The sequence below is a fragment of the Physcomitrium patens genome, chromosome 3 (genome assembly GCF_059467195.1).
Source record: "Physcomitrium patens ecotype Gransden chromosome 3, ASM5946719v1, whole genome shotgun sequence".
In the NCBI taxonomy this organism is placed as follows: Eukaryota; Viridiplantae; Streptophyta; class Bryopsida; order Funariales; family Funariaceae; genus Physcomitrium; species Physcomitrium patens.
Window position 1 is genome coordinate 22,274,511 of NC_143412.1, and position 14,872 is coordinate 22,289,382.

The 14,872-nt window shown below is 32.8% G+C and overlaps 2 protein-coding genes across 7 annotated transcripts; one reads left to right on the forward strand and one right to left on the reverse strand.

The window, feature by feature from the left end:
• Positions 1-6,409: 6,409 nt before the first annotated feature.
• LOC112279315 (uncharacterized) lies at positions 6,410-11,544 on the forward strand. 5 transcript variants are annotated; one of them, XM_073532388.2, is made up of 10 exons: positions 6,410-7,468; positions 7,601-8,030; positions 8,290-8,496; positions 8,738-8,888; positions 9,072-9,215; positions 9,426-9,524; positions 9,794-10,091; positions 10,320-10,740; positions 10,903-10,980; positions 11,088-11,544. In XM_073532388.2, exons 2-10 carry the CDS (start codon positions 7,881-7,883, stop codon positions 11,211-11,213), a joined length of 1,674 nt encoding a protein of 557 aa, XP_073388489.1. In that variant the 5' UTR covers positions 6,410-7,468; positions 7,601-7,880; the 3' UTR covers positions 11,214-11,544. The 5 variants fall into 5 exon arrangements, with proteins under 5 accessions (XP_073388489.1, XP_073388490.1, XP_024369411.1 ...); XM_073532389.2 differs by having other exon boundaries at positions 6,410-7,079; XM_024513643.3 differs by having other exon boundaries at positions 6,410-8,030; positions 9,794-10,092; positions 10,327-10,740.
• LOC112279317 (pyridoxal reductase, chloroplastic) lies at positions 11,373-13,568 on the reverse strand. Of its 2 annotated transcripts, XM_024513646.3 has the most exons (4): positions 13,249-13,568; positions 12,778-13,092; positions 12,290-12,568; positions 11,373-12,063 (listed from the first exon to the last, which is right to left on the reverse strand). In XM_024513646.3, the coding sequence occupies exons 1-4, from the start codon at positions 13,354-13,356 to the stop codon at positions 11,572-11,574; spliced, it is 1,194 nt and encodes a 397-aa protein (XP_024369414.1). In that variant the 5' UTR covers positions 13,357-13,568; the 3' UTR covers positions 11,373-11,571. The 2 variants fall into 2 exon arrangements, with proteins under 2 accessions (XP_024369414.1, XP_024369413.1); XM_024513645.3 differs by having other exon boundaries at positions 12,778-13,568.
• Positions 13,569-14,872: the final 1,304 nt, after the last annotated feature.

A 14,872-nucleotide genomic window follows, 5' to 3' on the forward strand; every position in this document is an offset into this window, starting at 1 on the left:
CTAAGTCTTTTAAAAAAAAATTTATCTAAAAAATACGTTAAGACTCTTGAATCTAACAAGGTAGAGGTTTTGTAATGTTTAGGTCCTAAAATAATATTTAATGTAAAACAAGGAGATGGTTCTAATAAGAGAATAGGACCTTCATTAGATATTGTACAAGATTTCAGCCACATGGTCCCTATTGTAGCTAGGCAAACTTGTTTTCCAAATATTTTTTTCTTTGACATTCATACTCTTCATTTTATAATTACATCATTTTTTTGGATAATGTTGAGTAGTATACTTAGGTTCTCTACAATATAAGCACAATCTTTTTTGATAGTGACAAGTTTTTTCTTGCTCAATAAGAGATTTGAAACATATTTTATCAATTTTCATGTCCTCTACTCCCAAATATATATATATATATATATATATATATATATAGTTAAGATGCACTAGTGTTGCCATTAAATTATAGTAATGTTGAGACTTACTTGTCCAACTCTCAGATCAAAATTCAAAAAGTTGATTGTTACACTTCACAACTATATTAAAATTGGCTAATAAATGCAATATCATCTCACTTGATATCAATTATAAGTTATTAAAATTGTAAAGCATTTAATGTTATGGATTGATTATCTTCTTATAAAATATAGAACTTTTTAGTTGCAATATGAATTATATCATGTTTTCCATACATAGATCAAAATTCCACCAAAAAAGACTTCAAATTATCTAATATTAGATCTTATTGTTCAAGAAAAGATAAAAAAACTATAATAATGCTGAATTTGAAAGAAGTGTATCAATGAATCTAACTTATGAACTTGGAGTTGGATAGCTTTGGAGTTGAAGTTCAATCATGAGTTGTACTTGATTAATAAATCCTCAAAACTTAGATCATGTGCCATCAAACTTTTCAGGCTAGATAACTCTTAGTTTTGAATACCAAAAGGATATTCTATCATAGGAAAAAGGATATGATTTGGTACAGATGTTGAAGTAGCTCCAATCATATCTATATCTTCACTTCTTACCATTTTTATTGCTACTTGTAGTGGTAAATTGAGTTGATGCATTGCAAGCATCAACTCTCTCAATTGCTCTTACATTTGTGCCATTGCATTTTTTATTTTAATAAGCTCTACCATGATAATATTTTAAAAAAAATATCTAATATTACTGAAGACAAGCAGAAGAGAAGACTTGAGAACAAAGAAGATACTAACAACAATATTATTTTAGAAGAGAGTAATCCATAACTTCTAATATATTTATGTCTTATCAAGAGAAAGAAATAATCCACTCTTAATCAAGAGAAGACAAAGCTCTAATATTATAAGTATATTCTTATCAATCTGTCATAGACATGAACTAAAAAAGATGCATAAGCTTGAAAAATCTGTATAAAAAAAAAGTGACAAAATAGAAATAAAATAGTATATATATTAAAAAAAATAATTGGAATGGCTATTTTCAAAAGACAAGAAAACTAGAGACTCTTGAATCTAAACTAGAAGCAAGAAAGAAATTGAGAAGAGTGAAGAGGGCTTCACTCTTGCGTCTATATATACTATCTAACTAAGAGCTACATGGCAATATTCTATAGAACTTATAATATGTATTGACTTTGTAAGACACATACCTTAAGATATAAGGCAAGTTTTCTATATATGTGCTATATAGTTAGCTTGTTCTTTAAGCTACCAACATGTATGGCAAATGGTTAACTTATTGACTACGTTTTTAATCTAAAAAATTAATTATAGATACCTATAAAGTCAAAGCAACATCTATGAATATTTTAAGAAGCTTCTAAAGAAGATATTATGGAATTAACCTACTTTTACCTACTTTTATCTAATCATATAGATAATTATTGGTTTACATGTATATGTCCATGATACAATGTCCATTGCATCCATTAGTTGATTTATTAAGAATTACAAATCAAACTCTTTAAACAAGTTGACTATTGTTGTAAAATTGCAATAAGGCATATATATTAAAATTATAAATATAAGAATATTATATAGAAATAAAGTGAATATAAGTTTATATATGTAAAAATAAACTTTAAGATATAAATTCAAATTCACCTTTGTAAAGTTGTTTGAAATGTATAATCAAGTTAGGTCAAATTTTTTTTGAAATACATTAGAATTCTTCTAATTTTGATTTATTATAGAAAAAATATACATTTCAAGGTTTTTTTTGTATAATATATTATTATTCAAGTCTAGTTTCTATATCATCTTGATTCCAAAATATTATAAAGAAATAAGAGCTTAAAAATATTAAAATGTATTAGACTAAAATGCTAATTGTGAACTTTGATAATGGATAAAAATCTTTATTTGGTATGATTAAAGATCAACAATATAATCACAAATAAACATATTTTGGTTGTAGAAGAATTCAATGAATTGATCAAGTTATTCTAAAAATAATAATAATTTTACTAATTTCAATATCATCTCTATATACACCAAACATTCTTTGTTAGTTGCAACAACTTAAAAAGTTATTGAAACTAATTACATCTTGTACATAATGATATAGCATTAAAAAATTATATGCTTTATTACCTTTATTATTGGATTCATCTTTTTTTTTTACTATCTAAAGTATCTTGCTATCTTTTTTGTCCATTAAAGCAACAAGTTTGGTGAATTCAACATGTTGCATTGGTTGGTATGAAAAAAAAGAATATATTACTACTAAAAGATCTTCAATTTTTCATATAATCTTTATCTTTTAAAAATTCTTCAATACAAGATCAATTTGGTGGAACATACAATGTGTACTATATATCTATGGTGCATAGCTCTTAATTAATGGCCAAGTAACTCTAGTTTGCACTTCTTAAAAGATATTTTTTCTATTTGCCTCAAATAAAATTAATTTTTTTGTTATGTCTTTTTAATTAGAACTACTTCAAATGTGCAATGCATTCATAATTATTATTGTCAAACTTATGGCAATTATATTGTACGCCTCATATAGTGCCAATAATATTGGCTTAAGCAACTGCTATTGCTTCATGTAAATAAGCATACAAATCTAATTTGTATTATTAACATTTTTTATTAGCTACAAAAAAATACCAAAAAATTACAATCAAAGATTAAAAGAGTAGTATGTAATAAAAAAGTAAATTAATTTTTTAAAAAAGCTAAAATAGCCAAACATATTATAAATTGGATGTTAAAATATACCTTATTGTATGTGATAGCTATTTAGTTAGCATTCTTGATCTATATTACATTTTGATTGATCTAAATGTGCATCACTTTCACCATCTCTCAACCAACAATATGATTTTAGTCTTTTTTTTATATATATGATATCTTTAAAAAATTCAATAGGTGGTTCAAACTCTTATATTATATCATTTCTTGACCTACTTACAAAAATCGAAGATGGATGCATATTAGACATGCTTTCTTGTACATTCTCTAGATTCCTTTTGTTTTAGTTCAACTACAATCAATACTTGTCTTTGAGCATATAAAATTATATTCTTTACATATGCATAATTCTTTAAATAGTACAAGTTGTGGTTCTTTATAATACCTTTAATTTTTTTGAGTGATTTATAATGTTTGACATATTTTTTTAGGATATTCTATTTTCTTTTAATAACTTATCTTTAATTTCTATCAACATTACAAATCAAGTACTTAACAAGTTTAATTATATCATTCAAAGCTTTTGACATCTTTACCTATGATAAATTGGTTGCTTATGTTTCTTAAAGTTGCCTTGATGTCTTGTATTATTTGTATTATAAGATATGATTTAGTAGAACAAAATTTTATTGAGTCATCAATACTACTTAATATAAATATTATTTCTTCATCTAAAAAATTAATATATTATTTTTTTATCTTTATTAACAATTTAATTAGAAGCAACATTGTTTTTTTATTTTTATTTTTATTTTTATTTTTTAAGATTAATAAACCTCTTTTTAACTTCTTTTTTTCTATATCTTTTCTTCATCAACTATCTTTCGTTTTTCATTAACTCTAGTTCTATCCTTGTATAAGTAAGTAATCAAATCCAAAAAGATACTGCTACATATTGACTTTTCCAACAATTGCCATTTATATTCTTTTATAGGGATGCAAGTAAATATCTTGTAATACTCAATTTTAGTGATTTTAAAGGATATATCTTGTTTTACTTTGTTTGTAGAGAAGATATATTATTTGAATACAAAAGAAAGCCAATGTCCTTTGCATTATAGCTTAAGTGAAAATAAGCAAGGAAAGACTATAACTAGTTTTGACTACAATTGTACCAATGAAGTGTGTCCATTAATTTAAGGATCTTTATAGACTATGGTAACATTGTAAGTATTGGCATCTTTTGAATTTAAAGTTCTACAAGATTTGGCTACTTTTTAGAATCCAAGTTCTATTATTGTTCTATCATTCAATACTTACATGTTGTGTTCTTCTATAGTCCACCATACAATTAAATTCTAGAAGTCATTTGGAAAAAAATCCTAAATTTATAATTTTATGCTCAAATTCTCAACTCAAAATTCAAGAAAAGTATTTGAAAAAATCACATTAAAAGGTAGAACTTACAAATTACAAAGTACAAGATAACAATAAGAGAAATTATAAACAATGAAGTACAAAATTACAAGCTTGTAATATACTATAATAACAAAAAAAATATACAAAAAAATAGTATAATTGCAATGTTATATATAAGTAAATATAAAAATTATATATTAAAAAATTAAATATATATTAAGAAGTTTTTTGATGAAGCCATTATTAGATCTAAGTTTTTTTGTATAGAATATTATTCTTTATAAGTAGTTACACAACTTAAGTATTTTTTTACTCTGTAAAAGTAATATTAAAATAAATAAAATCAACAAATCTATTCAAAATAAAATTTTAAGTTAGTTTCAAAAAGAAAAAAAAAATATAGATACAAATACTAACAAAATCAATTAAGTAACTATAACTAAACTTTAAGAGACATTTTAATTCCTACCATCATACTCAAGAAATTTTTGTATTATAACATAGCTAATGAATAAAAGAGAGAAGAAAATATTATATTTTAGCAGATCTTATTTTAAAATATAGTAAAAATATTTCTTAAAAATATAGATAATAGTCAAGGAGGTAGTAAAATTAACAAGTGCTAATACTATCTTATTATAAAATAGACTTTTATTTATTTTGTAAAGCTATAAATAAGATAAAAAGATATATTAATAAAATTAGTATTATAGAAATATTAAAATAAAAGAAAATATTAGCTTCTAATAAAAATATCTAAAAAAACTAGATGTTGATATCTAAAGAAGACTAATTATGAAGATAGGTTGAAATCAAACCTTGAGCTATAAAACTATGTCCATACAAAAAATCTAGAATTATTTTATTGATTGAAGAGAAATATTAGAATAAAAAATTTATAAATTATAATTAGATATTAATTTTGAGTAATTTGAATCAATGTTAAATTTTTTATAGCTTTTCAAAGTAAGAGTTGTTTTCAATGATTTGGAATTTTGAAAAATAAAAAATGTTTATATGTTTGCATATTTTGTGAGCATTCCAATATACTAATAAGTAAAAATTTGTGGACTTGTGTATCTCCTCATCTTAGATTTGTTTTATAAATTTGAATTGAATTTAATGATTAGATTATAGATTATTAAAATTCAACCAAGTTAAGAACTCAAAATTTGAATTTTAAAGGTTAATAAGGATTTTTTTGATCTTAAGTAATTCATTAGTTGAATTAAAGCAAAATATTGTGAACAAGTTGTAAACTTAGCTTTTTAAATTTTTTTTGACTTTGAGTACAAGTAAACAATTCAATAAGAAGATTTTGCTATTAAAAGATCAATGTCAAGATTAGAGAAAGAAGACGGTTGGCATCCAAGAAATTAAGAAGTTCTTTTTTCAATTAAAAAGTTGGATTTTTTTTTTTAAAAAAATAAAAATTTTGCTTTTTGTTAACCATTAGATTGCAATGTATACAAAATTTAAAGCAAGATTAATAATTTGATCAATATTTATTAATTTTTTAAAGACTATCCTAAGGTTGATTAGGATTGGTTAGGTTTTGGTTAGCATTTCATTAAGACTTATGAAGGTTTATTTTGGATTTATTTAGAATTTATTAGAATTTTTTAAAAGATTTTGCTAGTATTATTGGAATTTATTTAGGATTTGATTAGAATTTGATTAGAATATTTTTAGAATTTTTTTTTATAATTTCTTTAGGATTTTTTTTTAGAATGTCTTTAAAGTTTCTTTATAATTTCTTTGTGATTTTTTTAAAGACTTCTTTAAGGACTTTTTATAAATTCTTTAGGAGCTTTTTTAAGATTATTTTATAATTTCTTTTAATGTTCTTGATAATTTTTTTGATGTTTTTTTATAAATTATGTAATGATTCTTTCAGGATTTCTTTAAGATTCTTTAAGATTTGATTAAAGTTTGATTATAATTTTTAATAGATAATTAAAGTTTGTTTAAAACTTTATTATGATTATAAGTTGTGAACAACCTTGTGCTGAGTGAATTCCGAGATTAATTTTCCACATAATACAACAACATACTTACATGTCAAGGTTATGACAATGTCATCAAATTGAAGGATGTGAATTTGGTCATAAATTCCAACAAGGTTTACATGCATGTGGAATTACTAGCCACGTCCTTGCTAGCAAAGTTTTGTCATCCTTGTCCAAAATTGTTGGAAGACTGGAAACAAAGATTGAAAACAATGGTGAGTATTAGCAATTGAAAAGAAAAAGAAAACAACAAGAACAATCCGGTTGAAACACCTCATTAGGCAACGAAATTAGGGCAATATTTCGCTAATATAAGAAACGCTAGAACACACCTTAGCGATTGTCAAATATCAACACTTGACAATACCGAAGATCAAAAGCATCCCTAGGTTTTCCAGCTCGTAGCTTCTCTGGTGAATTTAGTAATTCTCTTCTATCTAATGCATCAATTTTTTGGATCAACTCAATGTCATAAACAGCTAATACTCCTCATATATCACAGTTTGAACTACCATGGAGTACGCTGGAGCTGCAAGTACGTGTTGAGTTCACCTCCCTGACAGATTCCTACAGTACCAACTCAAGGTTGTGTCAAGTGGAAAAGCGTGCTCCAAGTTTCTGAAGCTGTTATTGTTACAAATTATGCAGTCTTTCATCACTAGGTTTTTTTTAGCTACACCTTGTCCAGCTCTTGAAAGACAAGACTCGTCTGGATTAAACATTCAGCTACTGGCCTTATCTCCACATTTCTCCTCTCTATGATATTGCAAGAACTAAAATAGGGTTCAGCGTCACAATGCTTGTTCTGAATGTCATCTAGACTCAGCAAGACGTGTTACATTTGGGCAATATGAAGAAATTTTGGGATTGAGATACGCCGTTAACGCGGAGAGCCTGAGAGGCTGGGCTCAATTCCGCTTCAAGGTCAAGTTTTGCAAAGTCTCCCTGAATCACTTAGAGTGATGAAGATCCTGAAGATTATCTTAAATCGATACTGCTCCCCTTTACAGTCATTTCATCTGAAGTTTCTGATATCAATGATGGTTGCCTTTGTAGTTGACGCGACCTGATGACAAAGACCTGACTTAACAAGCTGCCTGACCTCATGTAGTGGTTACAATGTGTAACCGCACGATGGTGTTCGAGCATGGCATGCTTAACTACTGAAGCCGTTGCATGAAACACGAGTTTGAGGGAGAAATTGGACTTTAACAGCACTATTCGCTTCATCTTTTTCGTCTTACTCATTTCTACCCAATGACCCGCAAATTGATGGACAACTAATTGATCAGATCAGATTTTGACACGAAGAGTTAGACAGAGCATTCTTCCAAGAATGACGATGGATCAGGAGGTCCGTTATCGCCATCCTGGGCCTGCAGGCGAAGGAGTCTCGAATGTTGAGGTTGAAAACGTGATGAAAATGCTCATGGCTTACCAAAAAGCTCGAGCGGAAGGAATTGGACAACCTAATCCTGAACTTGATGTGAGTTTTCCACCTTATCATCTCCTGGCAAACACATCTACTTTCAGTTTACATGCATTCAGATATTGGACTTACCAGACCATGTTTACGATTTAGCACCCGAACTTAGGTCAAATCTCTTTCATAATGCTATTGTCTTTATGCACCGTCTTTAACGTGTCGAAGAGTGCATCTGAAGCCCTGAAATCGTAGCAACTTTTGGGTAATCCGTTACGACTGTATAACTTGTGAAGGTACTTTGGGGATGTCTGGCGGACAGACTTTACTTGAAGCCATGCAAAGTGGCCTCCCAAAAGACTACCCAACAGACGGCCCCATCGACGAAGCCATGAAGATTCCATCACATGCTACACAGCCGGCACTTGCTCCCACAAGCGATGAGATTATCCCTAAGCCGTTCTTCGTGCTGAAGACAAAGAATGAGAAGCAGCAGAAAGTGTTTATAAACGTATGCGGTTCCCATAAGGTAACAGTCTTCACTCTAGGGCTGACGATTGCATTTCTCTCGAGCGATCAAGTTGCTTTTAATAACCTAGTCCATAACTGCGTTGATTATGTTTAAAAGCATAATGTTTCAGTCTCTTTCAGGAAGTTTAAAAATAATTAATGATAGAAATTGTCCCTGCTAATGTGATTGCCTTTACTTACGCTCTTTTGATAAAATTTCTTGCCAAAAATTCTAAATTCAATTGTCTGTTGTGGGTCAGATTGGAACTCCAGACTATGGAGAGGAAACCATAGAAACAATTGATGAATTAAAGACTAAGCTTCAGAGATTCGATCCGTCCGAGGATCCCGATTGTCCCGATTTGCGCTTTCCTTGCAGTTGTCTGGACCCCGTTTTTCAGAAGGATAAGAGTTAGGCTTCTTTGGTCCTGGGCATTTTCCACTTTGAAATAATATATTTTTGACAGTACTGATGACCACACAACTTATGAGTATTGGGACATGAGCACGTAGTCTTCTATCATGGTAAGAGAAGTTTTAAGCATTTCATTGTGAGGGGTACTCAGCTTAAAGGAATCCATGTGAACGATGCAGAGGGGAAAACATATGCGATCTATGATGTGTGTTACAATCGCACGGTGGTGGAATCAGCCATGTCCGTGAAGACCCTCAAGGTTTTCATCATTGACATGGCACTGACTTGGCTAAGCCAAAAATACAAGACTCAGCTCAGCGTTGGTAAATTTCTCTATTGAATTCGACTTCATTTTGTCCATTGTCAAATGAATTGTGAAAGAGGGATGAAGGTACTCACAAGCTCAAGACCTGAAAGAAGTATCTTCAGTGCTGATAACCCACCAATTTCAACAGATCATGTTGAACGATCAACTTGCACAGTGCTTTAGCCGAGGGCTTGTGTGTGACCTATCTGCTAAAAAATGTCAACAGATTTCAAAATACTGGAGAGAAAGTACAAAGGGAAGGAGGTCGGCAAACATAGAATTCGGATTGACCCCAAGAAGGGGCCCATCATTTCTGAACTTCGTGGTAAATATTCTCTTCTTTCCACAAAGCTAATAGGAGGCTCATAGTTTGTCTTATGATTGTAATCAGAATCCAATGTCATTTTCGTCTTTGGTCATGATCTTTGTCTGGCATCTTCTTGAGATACATCGACCAGAATGCAAGAAATAAGACAGAAGAGGTCTTTTTGAAGATTAAACAAACAGGAGAATGACGAGAGAAGATTTTGTCAATGCATCAAATTTTCTAAATGCCCTGATTCGTCCAGTACCTTTTCAACGCTTTGTATCCAGATGACGATGAAGATGCAGAACCCACCATTCCTCTGCTCCTACGTGACAAACAGGGAAGAGGTTTGCCAGATGATGCAGCCCAAGAAAACTGCAAGTTAGATGAAGGTGTCGATCCTGATCGCTATTTTGAGCTGCCAGAGTGGGTACCAGATTTCCACGCTTCTGATGCTGATGGAAGAACTGAAGTTGCGCCCAAGAACCAGCCCGTCATAACGACTGGAAGCGTGGAGTCTAAAACTCTGGAAACGAGCGCATCATCTGAGCCTGTTCAGAGCTTGGAATTACAAGATTCCAAGTTTGTATCCTCATTTTATGAAATATGACACTTGAGTCAATGTAAAAGTTTATTGAGTACCAGTTATAACTCGACATAATGCTCCGAAGAGAGTAGGTGCATTAAATATTGCAGAGAGCATTCATATAAGCGTCGTTCACGGAAAGCTTATTCTCGAGTTCAAATCGAACTATTTTATTCTCATCAAAGAGTTAGATTATTGTCTTATTCGTAGACCTTGACTTAGTCTTATCCCCAGGAGATCTTGCCCACCCAGAGTTCCCCAGCAGAGCCATGGCTACCATCAGCAATGTTTCGCGAATTGAATACTCCTCAATCTTCCGAATTGGATCTAAAAGATCCATGTTTCATTTCGGACTTGAACACGTCGTCCTGTGTTCCAAGCCTAGAGTCATCATGTAAGAACTTGGAGGCGCCCATTGATTCCAAGGAGACAATTAGAACGACTGCGAAAAGGCCTACAACAGGTAAATTCAAGTTCAAGGAACTGAAAAAGGAAGTGGAAATGTCTGGAGACTGTGGCAAATCGAACGGAAAAGATGTGCCGCAGAAACCTCTGCCTGAGAATTTGCTAACACCAAAAGTACAAGTCGAATATGTCGGCAGGCCAGTGGTCACTGTTTTCACCATTGTGACTTTTCCTGTAGACTTCGTAAGCATCGCACCCTCCTGTACTTGTATGTGATGCTGTGTGATATCAATTGTTCAAGACACTGTTCATCATCTGGCGCTGTTAGCTTCTCCTCCCTTCGATTCAATGTGAGACGTAGAACCCCTTTATTTAAGATTCTACTTGCTGAGATTTGAGCCGCAGATTGGGCTAGAAGACATGCATGTACACATGACGAGCAATGGCATTTTCATCGACACCGAGGCATATGGCCTTTTAGAGGTGCAATACCCAACATTGTTCACCCATCTAAAACGTGAGGCTTATCGTTGATCTGTTTAGCTATATTGGTTCCAGCTCTGACATTAAATTTGTCCTTCTGAGTGCAGGTGAAGCTGCAATTCTATGTTTCCCCGATGGAAGTGCAAGCCGAGTACAGCAAAACAGACAGAATCCTCAAACTTGATATGCCGTTTTTGTCCTATGCGCAAGCGTTGAAACTCAGATTGGCATGATTCATGGGACCCATGCTTGGTTCAGTTGGCGAAAACAAAAGCCATAAGGTAACACAACTGAAAGAAGTGGGGTTACATGAGATGCTTGTCAGGACAAAAACTTTCCAACTGACGCAGGTATTAAGAACAAACCCTGCCAACCCACACAGGTAACTCGTGTAGAAGAAGTGAAGGATGCCATTGATGTATTTCTCTAGAGGCAATGGCTTACATAGCTCGAAGTGAGATTCGAAGGCAAAGATTTACAATTGGCTGCTCTTTGAATAATTTCTAAGTATGTACGTGTGAGACTTGAGAAATTAGTACACGATTTCGGTGTACTGTTCATTTACTTCGTCTAAAGTCTTAATCAAACCTATCAACTCCGCTCCATTTCGTAACAGTCCCCACGAGGTCCCTGGCTTGTTCTCAGAACTTCTTCAATTTTATCCATTTCGGCAGGCTCTAAAGAAAAGCTCAAAGCTGTTAAATTATCATCTAAATGAGTCGAATTTCTAAGCCCAACAATGGGGTGCACAGGTCCTTGCTGCATAGCCCACCTTAATGCAACAGAAGCGATGCTAACCTCCTTTGAAGCAGCAATTTCGCCCAAAGTACTCAGCAGCTTCCTCCAATGGCCCTCTCCGCCAGCCTCTCGCACAACACGCCAGTACATTTTTAAGCTGGACGTATTGAGATCTGGTGTAGTGTAGTTCACTTTTCCAAAGAGGCCTTTCTTACCTTCTTCTAGATATCGGTTTGATAGTAAACCCCCAGCAAGCGTCCCGTAAGTGAAGAGTTTAATGTCCCTCTCTTTACAGTACTTAAGCATCGCCATTCGTGGTCGTTGATCCAGCAAAGAAAATTGTACCTTCAACATATGATAGAAATACTTTTAGTAGTGCGGCAATAATCTTATAAGGGGCACGAGTTTAAGCTGCCTTTGTCATATTAAGTTAACCATGTTACGCTGCTTTGAAGTGGCTAAATAATTGCAATTAGTTCATAATAGAATCCTGAGTAATCCCACTACAACATGATATAATTGACTGTCCATTCGACGTTTATATTCATATATGTGATGGAATAATAAGTACCTGATTGCAAACAACTGGAACCCCTGCATCGATGATTTGAGAAAGCGCTTCTGTGCTCATATTCGTGACGCCAATGCTTGTGATTAGACCTTTCTCCCTCAATTCTGCAAGCGACTTTGCAACGTCAACCATTCCAGGCATGTCGTAGTCCCACCAATGCATTTGCACGAGGTCAAGTTTTGGTACTCGCAACGCTGCGATGGACCGCCTGATTGATTGTTCGACCACTTGAGGAGTCATTTTCATACGAAAGATGTTGGGGCAGAATTTCGTGAATATCTGAATCACAACAAAATTGAATTAAGTTCTCCACAGCTCCATACAATCAAATAGAATAGGAAACCATTGCATGCAATCGTTCGAGATGGAAGAACATGAATCAGTTTACTGTTTACTGTGTCTCTATTTGCATATTTCCGTCGAAATTGGCGCGCAATTGAATTGTAACGATAAAGCATTGAAAACGTGAAGTACGCGCGATGCCTTGCCTGAACGTCTCGAAGTCCATCGTTCTCCTGTTTATTATTCATCCACTGTTCCCGAAAGGCGCCAAGAATGCTCTCACTCGGCCCATAGATATCCGCAGTATCGAAGCTCGTCAGTCCACTCCGAGCATACATTTCCATCACATGGATAATCTCGCTCTCCACGACACGGCCATGGCCACCAGCCAGAGTCCAGCACCCGTTGATCAGCGGCGCAAACCGAGTGGCACTCCCGTCATTGAATCCAACCGTCTCCACTTCAGGCCTCAAGGCGGTCCCGGATTGCGACGCTTGTGCTCGCCACAACCTTCGCCGACTCTGTGCCACACAATCTCCATTCAAATCCGATTCCAAGCCACACCGACTACCTGTCAAGCACTTGCAAGGCCGGGGTCCATTCTCCACAGCGACAGGTACAAAAAAAGATCCAGAGCGAATTGCGACAGAAGAAAGGCGGTTGTGCAGCGGGCTCACTCGAGAGCTCTCAGCAACGGCCTTCACTGGATTCTGATGCTGGTGAGTGTAGTCATGGCGGGATGCAATAGCACCGGGACGTGACGAAGCCGCGAGCCGGACCGACATGGCTAACGAAGACAATTCCGAAAGTGCAATGGTAGAGGATCACGACCTCCAGAGGCAGAGAAGGCAAGCAAGCAAGCACAGTCTCAAAGGAGGAGGAGGAGGAGGAAGACGAGACGAGCACCACCACCCCTTCGCAATAGCGTCGCCGCTGATTTCCTTTCCTCCAGCTCGAGCTCACTCCCGCACCATCTCCGTCTCCGCTTCGTCCCCACTCCATCTTAGTCTTCGTCCGAGCTCCGTCTCCGTCTTCGTCCCCTCGCCGTAACCCAACCGAGCCGCCCAGCTTCGGCGTCCACGAGGGAGCTTCGGGGATTCCTTATCTACACGAGGCACATAGGTACGCCAAGATGGAAAATATATAAAAACTTGGCATAATTTTGGAGGAAGGGAGATTTTAGACATACGTAGAAGAAAAATTGCGAATTTAATTATTTTTTTATAAGAATTAAATATTCTTTGATAATTTAAAACAATTTTTTTGGCGGTATCTACAAATTCTAGATTATTATTATTTTTTCTAGTTAACAATTTTAATTTATGCACATATTTAGCATCAATATTTGAATAACCAATAATATTTGATAATGTTTTAAGTGAATATGTTGTGCACTTTATTTCATCCTTTTCCTGAAATTTTTATTTATTAGAATTAAAGTATACTAAAAAAAATTAGCATAGTGTTAATTTTTTTAATATACAAATATTGTTTATTCAATTCTTCACAACACTTATTCATTTATAAACTTGTAGAAATAAAAAGTCAAGTGTAAGATAATTAAATTTTTCTTGAATCTTTTTTTGGTCTAAAAGTTAATTTATATGCTTTCATCTATTAATCAAGACTATTTTAGATAATACTTCTTCTTTTTAAATCCATTTCTTGTTGAAATATTGATTTTCAAAGTGACTCTAAAACCTAAATTTCAAAATTATTTCTGAAGAGATTTGTTTTGGAGAAAATCTCACATTTTAGCAAGATTTTTTTTAAAATAACATTATTTTTTAATTGCAAGTGTTACATATATATATATATATATATATATATATATATATGTGTGTGTGTTTGTGTGTGTGTGTGTGTGTGTGTCATATTATTTTTTTGTTCAAATTTTAACAAGTTTATTGTAAAAAACATCAAAACCCGACAAAATATTTAAAATATTAATAATCAAATGAAAATGATATTTAGAAAAATAACTGCTTATTTTGTGGAGCCACAAATAAATAAATAACGATAAACAAAAGATAATCAGATGTAATCTAGTATCTGTTATAATATTAACTTGTACATATAAATAAAGTTTTTAAAACGAAGTTTATTACTTGAAATTTTTATAGAGTTCAAAAGTTATTATTTTTAAACTTTGTTAACAAAGAAGAAGTGGGAGGTTTGAAAACCATGGTACACTTGTTATGGCTAAAGTTTAAAATTCATCATGTATGATAAATTCACATATAAATAATGAAAGTCACAAAAAAGAATAAAGTTAATGAAACATAAAAAATAATATACTTT